Source organism: Palaemon carinicauda, chromosome 29 (assembly GCF_036898095.1).
Source record: "Palaemon carinicauda isolate YSFRI2023 chromosome 29, ASM3689809v2, whole genome shotgun sequence".
Classification (NCBI taxonomy): domain Eukaryota; kingdom Metazoa; phylum Arthropoda; class Malacostraca; order Decapoda; family Palaemonidae; genus Palaemon; species Palaemon carinicauda.
Genome location: NC_090753.1, coordinates 79731825 through 79750679, shown reverse-complemented (window position 1 = coordinate 79750679; position 18855 = coordinate 79731825). Strand labels below are relative to the sequence as shown.

At 47.3% G+C, this 18855-nt stretch overlaps 1 protein-coding gene across 1 annotated transcript in view; it reads left to right on the top strand.

The window, feature by feature from the left end:
- Positions 1–18855, top strand: part of LOC137622285 (RAB6A-GEF complex partner protein 2-like) — a 79495-nt gene that overhangs the window by 26970 nt on the left and 33670 nt on the right. The window contains exon 3 of the mRNA XM_068352845.1: positions 1772–1899. Within this exon, the coding sequence (XP_068208946.1) occupies positions 1772–1899 (128 nt within the window). The remainder of the gene's footprint in view (positions 1–1771; positions 1900–18855) is intronic.

The following is an 18855-nucleotide window of genomic DNA, read 5'->3' as shown; positions in this document are numbered from 1 at the left end:
TAGGAGGAGAAGATCCAGAGGCAGGCAGAGAATTAGATGGCAAAGTAAGGTGAAGGATAATATGGAGAGAAGAGGTTTGGTGGAAGAGGATGCCTTTGATAGAAGGTATTAGAGAGGGCACATCAGGCAACCAAACCCTTAATATAAGGATGATGTGGGAAAAAAGAAGGCGAAGAGTACCTGTGTATTACCACAGTTATAACCTACAAATACACTGGCTCATGCTAAACCAATTTACGAAATAGCTTAGCTATACATGAGGACAGTGGTCTCATTTGTCAATGTAAAAAGCACTCTTTTGGCAGGGCTGTTTGAATTGTCAATTTATTAGTATAAGGATAGTTTTACTTTTAATTGACAAAGCTTTTTAAGGTACTGGGAGTTTGGTGTACAGGAATACCTTGGGATATGAGTATAATTCGTTCCAACTTCAAATCATTCTTTCATTCCTGGACCAAGTTTGTAACTCAATTTCCTAGTATCTCATTTAAATTTTGTCCATATAAAATAAATGACAAAAATTTAACCTGTTGTGGGCCTGTATACACACCTAAACCATTTATATTAACAATGGAAAAAACATGTTTTTAATTGCTATACTGTATAGACATACTGTACACACACTAATATGATAAATATTTACTGTGATATGAATTAAAATGTGGTTTTATTATGAGTTCATACCATCAGACAGACAATAGTGGCTAATGGCAGTGTGTGTGGAGGGGGAATGATGGAGGAAGGGAAGGAAAGAGAGTTGGATGGTACCCTATTAATACTGTTTCTCACACACAGCGTAACACTTAAACTTAAGACTAACGTAACTGAACTAAGCCTAATTTTATTTTTTACATTTTATTCTTTTCTATTTTTTTTACTTTTTTCGAAAATTGATGCCCTCCACTCGTAAGGGGAGGCCAACTTACTCAAACGGATACCACGCTCATGTTTTTGATAATTTCATTCTTTATCTCCATCGTCATCAAATGTTTTTTCTCTCACTGCCAACCTTACCACTCGCTTTCTTAGGGCCTATCACTTATTACAATGTATGTTCACAAAAACCGTGAAAATCATGCAAATAACAAACAAAACACAGAGATGTGTACTGAAGTCAATAACCACATGAAATGAATGAGTGATGCAGTCTTAGAGCACTCCCAAGTGCTCAGCCATATAATGTTAGCATCTGTAAGCATGCTTGTATCTCAATTTTGTTCATGTATCTCGATGCAAAATTTTGCTTTGAGTCTGGTTTGTATGTTGGAGTGCTCTTATGTCAAGGTATTACTGTACTGTATACAGAAATGTATGTATGTGTATTTCACGTATGTCTTGAACAGTACTTCTGGAATTTTATGCAAAATGTTTGGAATTTAAGAATGATTCAATTGGATTAATGCTTTCAAATTGCTAAAATTAATTCTTATCCATATACCCCAGAATGATCCAAAGCTTACTCCACGATTCATATTCATCTACATATAAAACAATTACTTCATGAATATATACATCATTGGACACTTGGAAAATGTACCGTATACTGTATACTGTATTTAGAATACAGCCCTTTAGTTAAATAGTTATAACAGGAAGTTACCTGCTTCATTCTATCAATAACTAGCAGATTTAGTTTCTGATTTAGTCTTTTATTAAGTATGAAAAGTAATTTTTTAAAGACACTTAGCCTTATGATCCTTAAGCTGCATTTTCATTATATAATTTGAAAGTTAAGGTGAGGTTTAACTAATTTTATTTTTTGTATTTTCAGTGATGTATGCGAAGTTCTTGCATGGGGAAGTGCACAGATACATTGTCAGTGCTCTGTGAATGAATCACGTGTACATCTTCCAGCTTCCAGCCCAAAGCCACCTGAGGATAGAGCTGTTACTAATGCTGGTAATTTTCTAGAATTATTTGAATAAGTTTTTGTTTCGATTTACTTTTATGAGCATAATGCATAAATGTGTCATCATCATCATCATCTCCTCCTACACCTATTGATGGGCCTCAGTTAGATTTTACCAGTCTTCTCTATCTTGAGCTTTTAAATCAATACTTCTCCATTCATCATCATCTACTTCATGCTTCATAGTCCTCAGCCATGTAGGCCTGGGCCTTCCAACTCTTATAATGCCTTGTGGAGCCCAGTTGAAAGTTTGGTGCATAAATGTGTACTGTATTATTTTCATACAGTTACTCAAACCATTGTTACAGTAGAGCTTATAATTTGTGCGAAGAAAAAAATGTTTGTTCCATAACCGAAATACAAACCACGCTATTTACATTGGGTTTACCTTTTAGCGTAGCTGAAATGACGAGCCAATAGTTTATAACGAGGGTTAATTACCCCCGCGCTAGTTAGCGGGGGTAGGGGAAGGGATAGCTTGATACCCCTCCCCCCCACACACCGGTGATTTGCTTCACTTCACTTTTGGCTCCGGCGATGAACAGACGTGTCTGTCCATCATCCACGTTGACAGCCTTTAATCTTTTTTCTGCTTTTCCTTTCAGTTGTGTGTGTGTGTTAGAAGTTGACCACCTTTATTATTACTATGCGTACGTGCCCTGGAATTTCCGGCCGCCCTTGTGGTACCTTTATGTCGGCCACGGACACGGATCCTCACACCCTTTGCCCGCAGTGTCGAGGCTGACGGTGTGATCAGGAAAATATGTGTAGTGAGTGCAGTGAGTGGTCTGCCTCCCAGTGGGAGAGGTTTGGCCGCCGGCGTAAGAAGAAGTCCAAGAGAGACCGTTCTCCTTCCGGGGTTGCCTTGAAGGAGGAAGGTTCTCGGGACTCTTCTTTCGCCGCCCAAACCTCCTCCGAAGCTCCCCCTCGTTCGGCTCCTAAGGAGAGTCGGCCGAGTGGGAGCGCAGGCCCTAGTTCTGTTTCCCGACCTTGGGTGGGGGGGAGAGGGCATCGCCTCCCATAGCGGGGCGGTTCCTCCTCCTCCTCCGGGGGAGGTTATTGATGAATCTCTATCTAATGATGATCTTTTTCAGATTTGGGCTTCCCTGGGGCTTAAGGGCTTGCCCTCCAGGGTTGCCCTGATTGACCTTGTCCAATTGGGGGCCGCCGTTAAGCAGTCGCCGGTGATAGCAGAGGTAGATCCTCTTTCTATCGTCGACGTCGTGGTAGCAGAGGCTTCCGACGGGGCGGGGCAATCCTCTGCAGGTGCAGTTGGGGATGTTGGTGCTGACGGCTCTCCTCCCCCTTCCGTACATCCTTCGAAGGGGGAAGGGAGTCCTACGGGCTCTTCTGCTGTTCAGCTTCTCTCTAAGGGTAGTGCTTTGACTGAGACTCCCCTTCGGAGGACTGATGGTCCTGACGATCTTCCTTGTGGCCGCCTTCTCCGTAAGGCTCACCGTCCGCTGCGTCGCAAGGGCCTCCCGTCTCCTTATAAGGGTGTTAAGAGTCGCCTATTTGGATCTTCTTCCTCCGAAGGGGACTCTCCTCGCCGTAAACAGCCTGCAGCTCCAGCTTCATTAGACCTCTCTGGGGATCGGTCTCCTACACCTGCTAGACCTTCACCTTCTGGGGCAGATGTTCAGCAACCTGACCTCGTCACCCGACGGGCAACGGTCCCTTCGGGGCAAAGGGATTCTTCCTTCTCACGTGCAGTGTTAGCGCACAGGCGCTCTCCTGCTTGTCAGCGTTCACCTGTTCGTCAGCGATCTCCTGTTCGCCGGCGATCTCCTGTTCGCCAGCGCTCTCCTGATGTTCGCCCTTCTTCTCGCCAGCGCTCTCCTGAGGACATCCTTCAACCTGTTGTTCCTGAAGAGCGCCCAGCGCGTCAGCGTTCCCCTGCTCGCCCTTCTGCAGTGTTAGCGCACAGGTGCTCTCCTGCTCGTCAGCGCTCTTCTGATCGTCAGCGCTCTCCTGTTCGTCAGCGCTCTACTGAGGATCATCGCCCTTCTGCTCGCCAGCGCTCCCCTATGGTCTCCGAATATCCTGCAGTTCCTGTTGTGCGCCCCGCGCGCCATCAGTCTCCTGAGCGCCCTCGCGATCCTCAGCTTGTTCCTGCACAACATCGCCCGCGTTCTCCAGCGCGTGTTTCTAAAACACATGTTCGCCCACGCGCCTACGCTTCCTGTTCCTGTTCGTGAACGCGCCGCGCCGACTGTTCCTTCACAGGATTCCACGTGTTGCCCTCTTGCTCGCCAGCGATCACAGACGATTCAACAATCGCCTGCTCGTCAGCGTTCTCCTACGCGTCAGCGATCACCTGAACATCGGCAATCTCCGGACCGCCCGCGTGACCTATCGCCTGCGCGCATGCGTTCTCCAACGCGCCATCGCCCAGAGGTTCTGGAAGGACATGGTTCGCCCTCGTGCAATCGTTCGCCTGCGCGACCTACGCGCTATCGTTCACCAACGCGTCACCATGCGCCAACGCGCCATCGCTCGCCTGCGCACCAGCGTTCGCCAGCGCACCACCCATCGCCTGCTCGCAATCGCTCTCCCTCGCGCTACAGGTCTCCTGACCAACGTCGCCAGGGATCTTCGGAACGTTCTCATTGCCCACGCGGCAACGCGTTCCCTCGCCATCGCGCCAACGCATTCGTTCACCGGCTCGCCCACGCGCTCGTTCGCCTGTACGCCCTTGCGCCCACTCGCCTGCGCGCCCGCGCGACCGTTCGCGCCGAATTTCACAGCCAGTGACAGCAGCAGGAACGCGTGTTCCCAGACAGCGCTCTGGATCGCTTTCATCAAAACGGAGGACTGTTGTGCAGGACAGGGAAGGCACTTCAGAGAGGTCAGTGCGTCTTTCTTCCCCCTTTCCTTTTCAGGCAGGTCCAGTGGTGTCCACTCCGAAGGATCGCCCGATCCCTTTTCCCCCAGCGAGGATTTCGGACTCTGTGTCCGTGGAACAACAGACTTGGTTTGGTCCTCTGATGCGGGCGTTAGTGAGGGTAATGAAGCCAGCACTCGCCGATCAGGGCAACAAACCAACGGCTGCCTCACCTACGCTGAAGAGGAAGAGAGGAGTGGACTTCGTGGTGACTTCCCCCAGGGAGAAGTTGGTTCCTAGGAGGTCTGTCGGGAAGGCCCCTTCCCCTGCGCAAGCGTTTTCTCCTTCTCCCGTGGACGAGGCTTTTCCGTCCTCGGGTGAGTCCAGTGAAGCGATAGTCTTCCCCTTAGCACCAAGGGGGGAGCCTTCTCTTCATGGAGGAGAATCGTCTCGTGCGGAAGGGGCTCTTCGAACCTCTTTGTTGGGATCCCGTATCCCTCCCAGGAGGGAACCCAAGGACTCCAAGACCATCCCGAAATCGTCTTCAAAGATTCGCTAGGAACCCGCGGCTCCCCGGGGGAACGTCCACGCTTCGCCCCAGGAAGAGATTCTGTCAGGTCCTGAGCCTGATGAGGCAACTCAACGGGTTCATGGACCCCGTGATCACCCCCCAGAGAAGGCAAGGAGACAGTCTTGGACGAAGTGTTCGATGTTCAGAAAGCCCTTAAGTCCAGTGCGGCTCTGCCCTGGTCTCGGGGTCTGAAGAGTGCCAGAGCCAGGGCCAACGCCCAGCTCGCGATTCTTGCCTCCTCCAGTCGTTCCTCTGCCGGGAACAAACTCATCCCTCCTCCTCGTCTCCAGCAGAGGAGGTATTTTGAGATCTTGGGTGAGTCCAGTCTCGCTCTTCCTCTCCATCACTCCGTGGAGGAGCTGGCTAAGGGAGTTCCCCTCAAGAAGCTCTCTGCCCGGCAGGTGTCGTTCTCGGCGTCGGAGATCCTGAGCCATTGGAAGGTCGCGAAGTGCGCCATGCAGGCCACTTCGTGGTTGGATATATGGCTAGGAACTCTGGGCATCCTATTGTGCTCTGAGGACTTGTCTTAGGAGACCAATAGGAAGGCCCTGGAGACCTTCTTACTCTCGGTCACCCGCTCCATCGAGTTCCTGGCGCACCAGGTCACTACTCTGTGGGCCAACTCGGTGTTGAAGTGGCGTGATGCGGTGACCGAGAGATTCCACCCGAAGGTCCCCGCTGTGGATGTCTGTAGGCTCAGACATGCTTCCCTTCTTGGGGAGAATTTGTTCGAGCCACAGGATATGGAGCGAACGGCTGAGAGGTGGAGGAAATCTAGCACGGACTCCCTCCTCCATAGGGCCCTTACAGCTCGGCCCTATAAGCCTCCAGCTCCGCCGCAAAGCAGCAGCAGCCTGGTAAGGCTCCGAAGCAGGCACCGGCAGTTAAGAAAGTGGTGTCTAAGCCCCAGCCCTTTCCAGCCAAGGTCAAGAGGGGCGGCAAGTCCTCCAGGGGAGGCAAGACTCCTAGGGGTAGCGGCCGCGGCCGCAAACCCTAGGGGTGGCAGTTCCCCTGCGTGTCCATCTGTGGGGGGATGCCTTCAGCGTTGCGTCCGCAGGTGGCAGCAACGTGGGGCCGATGCTTGGACGGTTTCAGTGATCGGCCAAGGCTATCGCATCCCGTTCACAACATCTCAACCTCCCCTGACAGCGAATCCAGTGTCGTTGAGCTCCTATGCCACGGGATCGGCAAAGGGGCTGGCCCTTCGGGCCGAAGTCGAGACCATGCTCAAGAAGGGTGCTCTCCAGGAGGTCGTCGACGGCTCCCCAGGCTTCTTCAGTCGACTCTTTCTTGTAAAGAAGGCGTCTGGAGGCTGGAGACCTGTCATCGACCTCTCAGCTCTGAACGGGTTTGTCAAGCAAACCCGGTTCAGCATGGAGACAGCGGACACGGTCAGACTTGCGATGAGACCACAAGACTTCATGTGCACACTGGATCTAAAGGACGCGTACTTCCAGATCCCAATCCATCCATCTTCCAGGAAGTACTTGAGATTCTGCCTAGACGACAAGATCTACCAGTTCAAGGTGCTGTGTTTCGGTCACTCCACAGCTCCTCAGGTGTTCACTAGAGTGTTCACCCTGATTTCATCTTGGGCGCACAGGAATGGCATTCGTCTCCTTCGTTATCTGGACGACTGGCTGATCCTAGCAGAATCGGAGTCGACCCTTCTTCGGCACCGAGACAGGCTTCTAGGTCTTTGCCTGGATCTGGGGATCGTGGTAAACCTCGAGAAGTCCTCTCTGCAGCCGTCCCAACGACTGGTTTATCTAGGCATGCTGATAGACACCAATCTCCACAAAGCCTTTCCATCAGACGGCAGGATAGCAAGGCTGAGGAGGATGGCGGAACCCTTCCTCAGGTGAGAAGAGCTCCCTGCCCAGTCGTGGTTGCGTCTCTTAGGTCACCTGTCCTCCCTGGCTCGTCTGGTTCCAAACAGCCGCCTCAGGATGAGATCCCTGCAGTGACAGCTCAAGTCCCGGTGGAATCAAGGATCCGATTCCCCGGACATTCTGATCCCGATAGGATCTTTGGAACGGACGGACTTGCGGTGGTGGCTGGTCGACGAGAACCTGTGGAAGGGAGTAAGTCTTCTCGTCTTCCCCCCGGAAGTGACTCTGTTTTCGGACGCGTCAAAAGAAGGGTGGAGGGCACACGTTCTGAACCAGAGGACCTCAGGCCTTTGGTCAGAATCAGAAAAGTGCCTGCACATCAACCTGCTAGAGTTGAAGGCCGTCTTTCTGGCTCTTCAACAGTTCCAACGGACCCTGGCGGGTCACTCCGTGGTGGTGATGAGTGACAACACCACGGTAGTGGCTTATATCAACAAGCAGGGAGGCACTTTTTCGCAGCAGCTATCCCATCTTGCAGTAGAGATTCTGAGGTGGACCGAAGTCCACTCGATAACACTATCAGCTCGCTTCATTCCTGGCTAGAGGAATGTGCTCGCCGACAGTCTGAGCAGGGCCTCGCAGATAGTGAGTACCGAGTGGTCTTTGGATCCTCAGATAGCCAACAAAGTCCTGACTTATTGGGGTTCCCCGACCGTGGACCTGTTCGCGACAGCGTTGAATTTGAAGCTGCCTCTGTACTGCTCCCTAGTCTCGGACCCCAAGGCACTCTGGCAAGATGCTTTCCAGCAACGGTGGGACAACATCGACGTGTACGCCTTCCCACCGTTCTGTCTGATGAGAAGGGTGCTCAACAGGACCAGACTTTCGGTCAACTGTTCGATGACTCTGGTAACTCCGCTATGGCATCACGCGGAATGGTTCCCTAACCTTCTGCAGCTCCTGACGGAGCTCCCGAGGGAACTTCCTCCACGACATGAGCTTCTCAGACAACCCCACTCCAACGTCCCACATAAGGTCGTGGTCTCGCTTCAGCTTCACGCCTGGAGACTATCCAGCGTCTCCTCACGGAGAGAGACTTTTCGCAACAGGTTGCGGAGAGAATGTCTCGGCACCTGCGAAGGTCCTCTGAGGGAGTCTACCAGGCGAAGTGGAGAGTCTTTTGTGGTTGGTGTCGTGGGAGGGGTATCTCTCCACTCGATGCCACTATTCCAGCAATAGCGGACTTCCTCGTATATCTGCGGGAGGAAATGCGCCTTTCTATCTCGGCAGTGAAAGGCTATCGCTCAGCCTTAAGCTTGGCCTTCAGATTGAAAGGCGTGGACATTCCTTCCTCGCTAGAACTCTCTTTACTCATACGTAGCTATGAGCTTACCTGCCCCCAGTCGGAAGTGAGACCTCCTCCTTGGAATGTGGTTTCAGGTCCTCAGGGCTCTTAAGAGACCTCCCTTCGAACCATTATGCCAGGCCTCCGATCGCCACCTGTCTTGGAAGACGGCTTTCCTGCTCGCTTTGGCTTCGGCCAAGCGGGTTAGTGAACTTCATGGTCTCTTGTACGATATTGCCTATTCAAGGAGATGGGGGGAGGTAACGTTCAGGTTCGTCCCTGAGTTTGTGGCCAAGACTCAGAATCCTGGAGTGCCGGATCCTCGGTTCGACTCTTTCAGGATCGCGATTCTCTGCTCTGTAACAAGCGACCCAGACTAGCTGCTACTATGTCCAGTGAGGTGTCTGAGGTACTACTTGAAGAGAAGGGCTGCAGTCCGTCCTCAAGTGCGAGCATTGTTTGTGAGCACAGGCAGGACGAAGAGGAGGGTCACCAGGAACACCATCTCAGCTTGGATTCGAAGGGTTATCCACCATGCCTTGAATCCAGACCCTCCTCCGTCACGTCGCCCTAGGGCACACGATGTCAGGGGTGTTGTTACGTCCCTGGCCTTCAAGAGAAACTTCTCTGTGACGCAGGTGCTTCAAGCTGGGGTCTGGAAGCGTCGGACGACCTTTACAGCCCACTACCTGCAGGACGTGACCCACAGGAGCCTCGATACGTTTTCTATCGGCCCTGTGGTGGCTGCACAACAGCTGGTCTAACCTCAGGCTCCTTTATGAACAAGTAGCAGTAGGTTGAGGGCATTGTTACCCAGTTTTAGTCTGCGTGAATGAAAGAGTATGTCTGACCCTTACTTCTTTCTTCATTCTCCCCTCTCTTGGGGAAGCAGCATCCTGGTCCTCGCATAGCTGACCTCGACCTCTGCAGGTAACCCATGCTTCCTTGTGCTCCTAGTATTAAGCTTAATACTGTTGCGTCCCTCATACCCTGACGAGGTGGTATTGGGAACGTCCTATCCTAGATTCCTATCTAAAAGTCTCAAGGTCAACTTCATAGGACGAGTCGCACCTTCCTCCTCACACAACTTATGTAGGCCACTCGTTCCTGACGATGCAAGGAACTTGTGAGGTGTAGGGGCTCCCTCTCTCAAGTGCTACCCACTGAAGGATGGAGTCCCCGGGCAAAGCTGAAGTCAGTAAGGCTGGGGACTTTCCACCCTTCCTAAGGGGTAAGTCACCCAATGTAAATACAGTGATACCTCGGTAGTCGAACGACTCTATACTCGAACAATTCGGAGTTCGACCAAAATTTTCGAGAAATTTTTGCTGCGGTGCTCGACCAAAAATTCGGTACTCGACCAGCCGAACACGTGACGACCGCATGGGCTTTGTGATGATCGCGCCATCTCGGCCACTCTCGCTTGTTCGGGAAGCATCAGTTCTCTCGAGAGCGTCACTCAGACAACGCGCGATCAGCATTCGTTGTGATTTAGTGATTTTCAGTGCTTTTAATTGCTTTTTTAGCTTTCATAATGAGTCCCAAGAAAGTAATGAGTGTTAAGGGGAAGGAGAAGAGGAAAACAGTGCGAACAACGATCGAGTTGAAGAAGGAAATTATAGCGAAATATGAGAATGGTGTACGAGTGTCCGATTTAGCGGTAGAATACGGAATGGCGAAGTCGACCATTTCTACGTTTTTAAAGCATAAAGAAATGATTAAGAAGGCGAATGTTGCAACGGGAGTTACGGCGGTAACTAAGCAAAGGCCACAAGTGATTGAGGAGATGGAAAAGTTGCTTTTAATATTTATTAAAGAAAAACAGTTGGCCGGGGAAAGTGTTAGTGAAGCGTTCATTTGTGAAAAAGCGTTGCATATCTATGAAGAATTAGTGAAGAAAAGTCCGAGTACCAGTGAAAGTGATTCATTTACATTTAAAGCGAGCAGGGGTTGGTTTGAAAAGTTTCGTAATAGAACAGGTATTCATCGTGTTACTAGGCATGGGGAGGCAGCTAGTTCGGATCAAATTGCAGCCGATAAATACGTGGGGGAATTCGATCGGTACATAAATGAACAAAATTTGATCGCACAACAAGTCTTTAATTGTGATGAGACTGGGTTATTTTGGAAGAAAATGCCAGCCAATACGTACATTACCAAGGACGAGACGAAGATGCCAGGTCACAAGCCAATGAAAGATAGGCTAACATTGTTGCTGTGTGCAAATGCAAGTGGCGATTGCAAGATCAAACCCTTGTTAGTGTACCACTCGGACAACCCCCGGGTGTTCAAACGAAATAATATTTGTAAAAGTGCACTACCAGTTATGTGGCGCTCGAACACTAAATCTTGGGTCACAAGACAATTCTTTACTGAGTGGATAAACGAAGTGTTTGCCCCCCAGGTTAAGGCTTACCTCATTGAAAAGAGCTTGCCAATGAAATGTCTTCTGGTTATGGACAATGCTCCTGCACATCCTCCAGGTCTCGAGGATGACTTGAAAGAAGAATACAGCTTTATCAAAATCAAATTCTTGCCCCCCAATACTACTCCCATACTCCAGCCCATGGACCAACAGGTCATTTCAAACTTCAAAAAACTCTATACCAAGGCCCTTTTCAGAAAGTGTTTTGAAGTGACCAGTGACACGAAGTTGACCCTAAAGGAATTCTGGAAGGAACACTTCAGCATCCTCAACTCTGTTAACATGATTGACCAAGCTTGGCGAGGTGTGACCTATAGGACATTGAACTCTGCCTGGCGTAAGCTGTGGCCATCATGTGTCACAGAGAGGGAGTTTGAAGGTTTCCAACCAGAGGCGGGTCCAAGCACTGCTACCCCTGTAATTTCTGATGACACTGATGTCGTTGAGGAAATTGTTGTCATGGGCAGGAGTTTGGGGCTTGAGGTCGACAAGGATGATATTGATGAGCTTGTAGAAAGCCATTCTACCGAGTTGACTGTGGAGGAATTGTTGCACCTGCAACAACAACAGCAGCAGGATCTGATTGTGGAGCAGGAATCTTCAGAAGAGGATGAGGTAAGGGAGGATGTTCCAAGTTCTCTCATCAATGAAATTTGTTCCAAGTGGGCAGATGTGCAGGCTTTTGCTGAAAAATACCACCCAGAAATTGCAGTAGCAAACCGGGCAGTGCATATGTTTAATGATAGTGTCATGTATCATTTTCGAAGAATACTGCAGAGGAGGAAGAAACAATTAACAATAGACCAGTTTTTCACAAAAGAAAAGAAAGCTGCTACATCAAAGCCTGTTTCTCCTCCAAAGAAGAGACAAAGAAGAGAAGAAACCCCTGAAATAGATCTGCCCACCCTTTCATTGGAGAGAGAAACAACTCCTGAAGGAGAACTACCCCGCCACATCATGGAAGGGGACTCTCCTTCCAAGCAGTAACCTCCCCCTTCCATCCTCTCCACATCCATCCCTGTATGCCATCGAACCGCTGCTCAAAGGTATGTTCACTACAGTACAGAAAATGGTTTAAAATTGTTTTATTTTAGTACAGTAAATGGTTTAAAATTGTTTTATAGGATTTTCTGACCAATTTCATACACATTTAGATAATTATTGTTGTTTAGGTACACGTTTTATTAATATTTTGGGCCTGTTCGAGTGCTTGGGAACGGAATAGAATATATACCATTATTTCTTATGGGGAAAAAAAATTCGGTACTCGAACAAATCGGAGGTCGAACACGGATCTCGAACGGATTATGGTCGAGTACCGAGGTATCACTGTAGCGTGGTTTGTATTTCGGTTACGGAACAAATGACAAATTCGAAGATAATTTGTATTTTTCCTAACCATACAAACCTTAGCTATTTACACATATTTGCCCGCCAGGCCTGGCCTCCAAGTCAAGTCCTACCCGGTGTGTGGGGGGGGTGAGGGGTAGCAAGTTATCCCTTCCCCTACCCCCGCTAACTAGCGCGGGGTTAATTAACCCTCGTTAAAAACTATTGGATCGTCATTTCAGCTGCGCTAAAAGGTAAACCCAATGTAAATAGCTAAGGTTTGTATGGTTAGGAAAAATACAAATTATCTTCGAATTTGTATTTCGGTTACGGAACAAATGACAAATTCGAAGATAATTTGTATTTTTCCTAACCATACAAACCTTAGCTATTTACACATATTTGCCCGCCAAGCCTGGCCTCCAAGTCAAGTCCTACCCGGTGTGTGGGGGGGGTGAGGGGTAGCAAGTTATCCCTTCCCCTACCCCCGCTAACTAGCGCGGGGTTAATTAACCCTCGTTAAAAACTATTGGATCGTCATTTCAGCTGCGCTAAAAGGTAAACCCAATGTAAATAGCTAAGGTTTGTATGGTTAGGAAAAATACAAATTACAGTATCTTCGAATTTGTATTTCGGTTACGGAACAAATGACAAATTCGAAGATAATTTGTATTTTTCCTAACCATACAAACCTTAGCTATTTACACATATTTGCCCGCCAGGCCTGGCCTCCAAGTCAAGTCCTACCCGGTGTGTGGGGGGGGTGAGGGGTAGCAAGTTATCCCTTCCCCTACCCCCGCTAACTAGCGCGGGGTTAATTAACCCTCGTTAAAAACTATTGGATCGTCATTTCAGCTGCGCTAAAAGGTAAACCCAATGTAAATAGCTAAGGTTTGTATGGTTAGGAAAAATACAAATTATCTTCGAATTTGTATTTCGGTTACGGAACAAATGACAAATTCGAAGATAATTTGTATTTTTCCTAACCATACAAACCTTAGCTATTTACACATATTTGCCCGCCAGGCCTGGCCTCCAAGTCAAGTCCTACCCGGTGTGTGGGGGGGGTGAGGGGTAGCAAGTTATCCCTTCCCCTACCCCCGCTAACTAGTGCGGGGTTAATTAACCCTCGTTAAAAACTATTGGATCGTCATTTCAGCTGCGCTAAAAGGTAAACCCAATGTAAATAGCTAAGGTTTGTATGGTTAGGAAAAATACAAATTATCTTCGAATTTGTATTTCGGTTACGGAACAAATGACAAATTCGAAGATAATTTGTATTTTTCCTAACCATACAAACCTTAGCTATTTACACATATTTGCCCGCCAGGCCTGGCCTCCAAGTCAAGTCCTACCCGGTGTGTGGGGGGGGGTGAGGGGTAGCAAGTTATCCCTTCCCCTACCCCCGCTAACTAGCGCGGGGTTAATTAACCCTCGTTAAAAACTATTGGATCGTCATTTCAGCTGCGCTAAAAGGTAAACCCAATGTAAATAGCTAAGGTTTGTATGGTTAGGAAAAATACAAATTATCTTCGAATTTGTCATTTTTGTCCTTATGTATCAATGAATATTTGTCACTCCTCATAGAAAAGTCTCCAAGGATAGAATAGCTTTCTAAAAGTATTCAGTAAAATGGCCGGTTCTTCGCTTGCACAAAGCTGTGTGCTTGTGAAATTTGGAGTGTGACTACGTCAAGTTTATTCAAATACAACTTATTGGTCAGTCAAGTAAAATTTGTAGCAAGGTGGAGGTGACTCTGCTTTATCCTCCTATCTAATGACCATCTCAAGGAAATACAATACCTGGTTATGTTTTCTCTTGGCCATATTGGCTACCAACAGGTTAGTAAGGTGATCCTTTTTCTGAAAGCATACAGGCCTTCTGAGATTGCAGAAAAGAAGATGACTAGAGCTTTTGAAGCTCATTGCTATACAAAGGCTGAAGTGGCATTAATCCCACTGTAAACAACTAATTTTTTTTTTTTTCTGGATTGACCTTTAATCTAGAAGTTAGATTTTTTTATGTTTAGATTTCTGGTCACCAACCGTTTGAATATATATCCCCATAAGAGGAACAGTAAGGCCTTCGCTTCCTTTGCAAAGGTGATCTAAATCAGAATATTACCTCTGGCACAAGAGGCAAAGAAGATGTATATGATGAACGCTCACAAAAAAAAAATGATCTTGACCAATTTGCGTAATAATTAACAAACCCAGAAGAAGACATCTGTTATAATCATCAATAACCTAAATTACACGTCTGGATAATTTACGCTGGGTAAAGTTGACTTTTTAAAGCAATTACGCTGTAGAGACTGAAAGACAAAAGACGGTATGACCTACCCACGCCATCGTTGTTGCCATTAGCATTTGGAATGTCTCAATACTAAGCCTATTGAAAGGAAAGAAAATGAAAGGTTTTTTTTTTTTTTTTTTTTTTTTTTTGGTAAATCTTGATACAGTGCTACAGTTTAAGCAAGCTTCGGGAGGTTAAAGCAATATGAACATTGAGTGAGTATAGAAATACTAAATTTTATTATTAGAATTCTGGTTTTCCTTCCTTTCACTTCCTAGCTTTTGTTATGCTATTTTTATCACATATTTCACTTATGTAATATCATTACACCAAACTGTATACATTAATAATGTCTGGTGAGAACTTGAATTTCTGTTCTCAATAATAAGGTAGACATCCCATGCAGTGATTCATTCTGTTTTTTGGACCAAGCTGTTCTAGTTCAGTAATATCTAACTGTCAACTTCATTCCATTGGAATCCAAGATTTTAGCAAATTCTTGACCATGCGTTTTTACAGAAGTGATGAGTTCTTTAAAGGCAAACTGAGTGATGCTTGAAGCATTTATAATTCAAGGTAGATTAATACCCATTAGAATGGTACCAAGTTTTGGAATCAAAATTATTTTTGGGTTTGAATCAAATAAGGGATTTTGACGAAGGAAAAATCTATTTCTGGGAAGAGGCCTGTGACGCCCGGTGAAAAGTCCTTCTTTGTACCTTTTCTAATATAAATCTTCCAAATATACTAGAGAAAGATAAAAGCATGGAATGCAGAGGTTACAACCCTCCGCGAACACCTTGTAGGTGTCGTATATTTAACAAGGGCGTGCGAAAACCACTATTCACAGGCTGTCTTCCATTTAGATAATCCCTTCATCAATGGGGAGGGCCGTGACAGGCCCTAGAGAACACAGTTGGACTACCCCACCGACACCTACCACGCGCACTCTCTAGGACATCCTTCTGCAAGAACATATGGCTTGGTAAGGAAAAAGGGGGTGGGTCCGTACCAAACAACCGGGAAGGGTTTCACCGGGCGTCACAGGCCTCTTCCCAGAAATAGATTTTTCCTTCGTCAAAATCCCTTTTCTGGGGCGGCCTGTGACGGCCGGTGAAAATGTACCAGAGAATGCCTTCCAAGCCCAATACAATAATAACATAATAAGGAGAAAACTAACACCATGTAAGCCAATAATATAATACTGTAAGTAAACATAAAATCACAAATAGCCAAAGACATAGGGGACGTAAGGCTAAAATAATATGAAGACAAGGAATCGCCTGAGTGTCCAGTCGCAAAAGGTATCAATCTTACATGTCTAAGCATATCTAAACATTAAAGGAATGGTAATTACAATAACAGTTAAATCATAGCAATTAAACATGGTAAATAACTTAGGGCTAACGAACCACCCAGGAGAGTGGCGACGTGGTGTGAGAGGTGGTTAGGAGGGAGGAGAGAAGAGATGGAATAAAGAAATAATCAGAGTTTAATGGGGAGAGATAAGACTCCCGCTGCAACCGTAGGGTATTTAAGGGCCTGTAAGTTCTTAGATAGTGGCGTTTGAAAACCATAGGAGATTTCCAACCCGTATATCTTTTAAGGCCATCAAAGTCCATGTTCTGGAAGTAATTGATGGAGGTAGCTATTGGCCGTATATCATGAGCATGGGGAAATGATTTCGGGTTAGCATGTTTTAATGAAGTACTTTAGAGGATTTGTTGTCTGATACCTTGAATGGTCATAGTACCCCCTCGTTCCCTGATAAATAAGGGGCCAGACGAGCGGGTGGCAGATCTAGCTAAAAAGGCCCTGAGAGTAGTGACTGGACACAGCGAAGAATCCTGGGGAAGAGAGATAATCTTCCAAGGGGACCACCTATTTTGCGGGTCCTCACTTTTAGCTAGGAAAGCTCTGTCTGGAGAAAGCAGTACTTCGCCTGTAGGAAGGAAATCTATGTTTTCCGGGTTACGTGAGAGAGCTGCTAGTTCTGAGATTCTAGCACCTGAGGCCCTAGCTGTTAGAAATAGAGTCTTCCTAAGCAGAGTGATATAAGAGCAGGTCTCATTGTCCGTGTCTGACGCAAGTTTGAGGACATTGTTCAGAGACCAAGAGACTTTTTGTGGCTGATCCAAAGGCCGAAGCCTAGCACATGCTTTTGGAATAGATGAGAAATAGGAATCTGCCAGGTTAATGTTAAACCCAACAAGGAAGATCTTCTTCAAAGCTGACTTGATGGTGGTTATAGTGCTAGCTGCCAGGCCCTTGTCAAATAGGAACCTAAAAAACGAGATGGCTAAATTCGGAGTCATACGAGTATGGTTTGAATTCTTTAGGAAATCTGCTAATTTCTTAACAGCCGAATTATATTGATGAATTGTCGAGTCCCTTTTGTCCGCTTCGATGAAGAGAACGTTTTCCGGGTCAATGTTTGCGTCTTTATAAGCTGCAAACTTCATGAAGTCCACAAAGTTAGGGTTTTGGCTATCCTTGAGGAATCTGACACAGTCTGTGTTTGGATTACTTGGGTCAGTTTGGGGAATGGAATCTGGAAGGGTCGGAGTTTCAATTCGAGGAGGAGAGGAAACCAACTGTTCTTTGGCCAGTGAGGTGCTACTAAGGCCACTGCCCCCCGGAAGGAGCGTAGTTTGTGCAATACTTTTATTAGAAGATTCACTGGTGGAAATAGGTAAATCTTCCTCCAATGGTTCAAATCCAGGGTTAATGCGTCTATGGCATAAGCCTGTGGGTCCATGTTTGGTGTCACATAACACGGAAGTTTGTGATTCATCTGAGTTGCGAATAGATCTACCTGGAGGCCCCGAGACCAGCCAGAGTATCCACCGGAATGAAATTATGTCCAGAGACCATTCTGATTCCAGTGGTTTCGTCCTGGATAGTGAGTCTGCTATCACATTCTGGACTCCCGCTAGGTGGGTTGCTGACAGGAACCAGTTCTTTTCTGTTGCCAAGGCGAAGATAGTGACCAGGATCTGATTCAGGTTGGGCGACTTGGATCCTCCTCTGTTGACGCAGTGTACTACGGCTGTGCTGTCTGACACTACTCTGATGTGGGTCGACCTCGGAGGAGAGAGTCTCTTCAGGGTCAAGAACACTGCCATGGCTTCGAGAACATTGATATGAAAGTGTTTCATGGCGGGTGACCAAGAGCCCTGAAACATCTGACGTTCGTAGTAACCCCCCCATCCACTCAGAGACGCGTCTGTATGAATTGTCACTTGTGGGGGTGGGAATTGAAGAGGAACCGATTTGGAGAGGTTCTTCGGTTCGGACCATGGCTTTAGTCTCATTTTCCAGACAGAGGGGATCTTCGAGACCTTGTCTCTTAAAGGTACTGTGGCTCTCTTTCTCCAAACTCGATTGATGTCTTTGAGTTTGGCTTTCAATAGTCGATCTGTTACTGAGGCGAATTGAAGAAGGCCGAGGATTCTTTCTAAGGCTCTTCTGGACACCTGTTTGTGTTTGAGAAAATTCTTGATCTTGGAAGCTATTTCTCTTACCTTTTTGGGAGGTAGAGACAGCTTGTGCCGTGCAAGGTCCCACTGTATGCCTAACCATTCGAAGCGGTCTGATGGTAGTAGGCGGGATTTTTGGAGATTGACCCGAAATCCCAGGTTGGCGAGAAAACGGAGTACTTTCTCGTAGCTCTGTTGCATTCCAGGGCCGACCGAGCCCAAATGAGCCAATCGTCCAGATAAGCAATGATCTGAATCCCTTGGTTCCTGAGTTGTTCTAACACTGTCTCTCCCAGTTTCGTGAATATCCTGGGTGCAATGTTGAGGCCGAAGGGCATGACTTTGAACGCAAAGGCTTTCCTGCCTAGACGGAAACTTAGGTAAGGAGAGAAGTTTCGAGCTATTGGTACTGTACGTGATAATAGGCATCGGTAAGATCGATAGAGGTGGTGACGGCCCCACGGGGAAGCAGGGTCCGTACCTGAGAGATGGTCAACATCCGGAACCTGTCGCAGAGGATGTAAGAATTTAGCTTTGACAAGTCCAGGACCACTCTCAATGCCGACGAGCCTTTCTTCGGAACTGTGAACAGGCGGCCTTGGAACTTCAGCGATCGAACCCGTTTGATTGCTTTTTTCTTTAGTAACTCGGTGGTGTACTCTCTCAGGATGGTAGTGGGTTTCTGGAAGAAGGCCACTGGTGGAAGAGGAGAACCTTGTGACCATTTCCACACCAAGCCTTTTGAGACTATGCTGTGAGCCCACGGACTGAAGGTCCAATGGTCTCGAAATTGGTAAAGTCTCCCCCCTACCGGGACTATATCATTGCGAGGTAGTGAATCTAGGT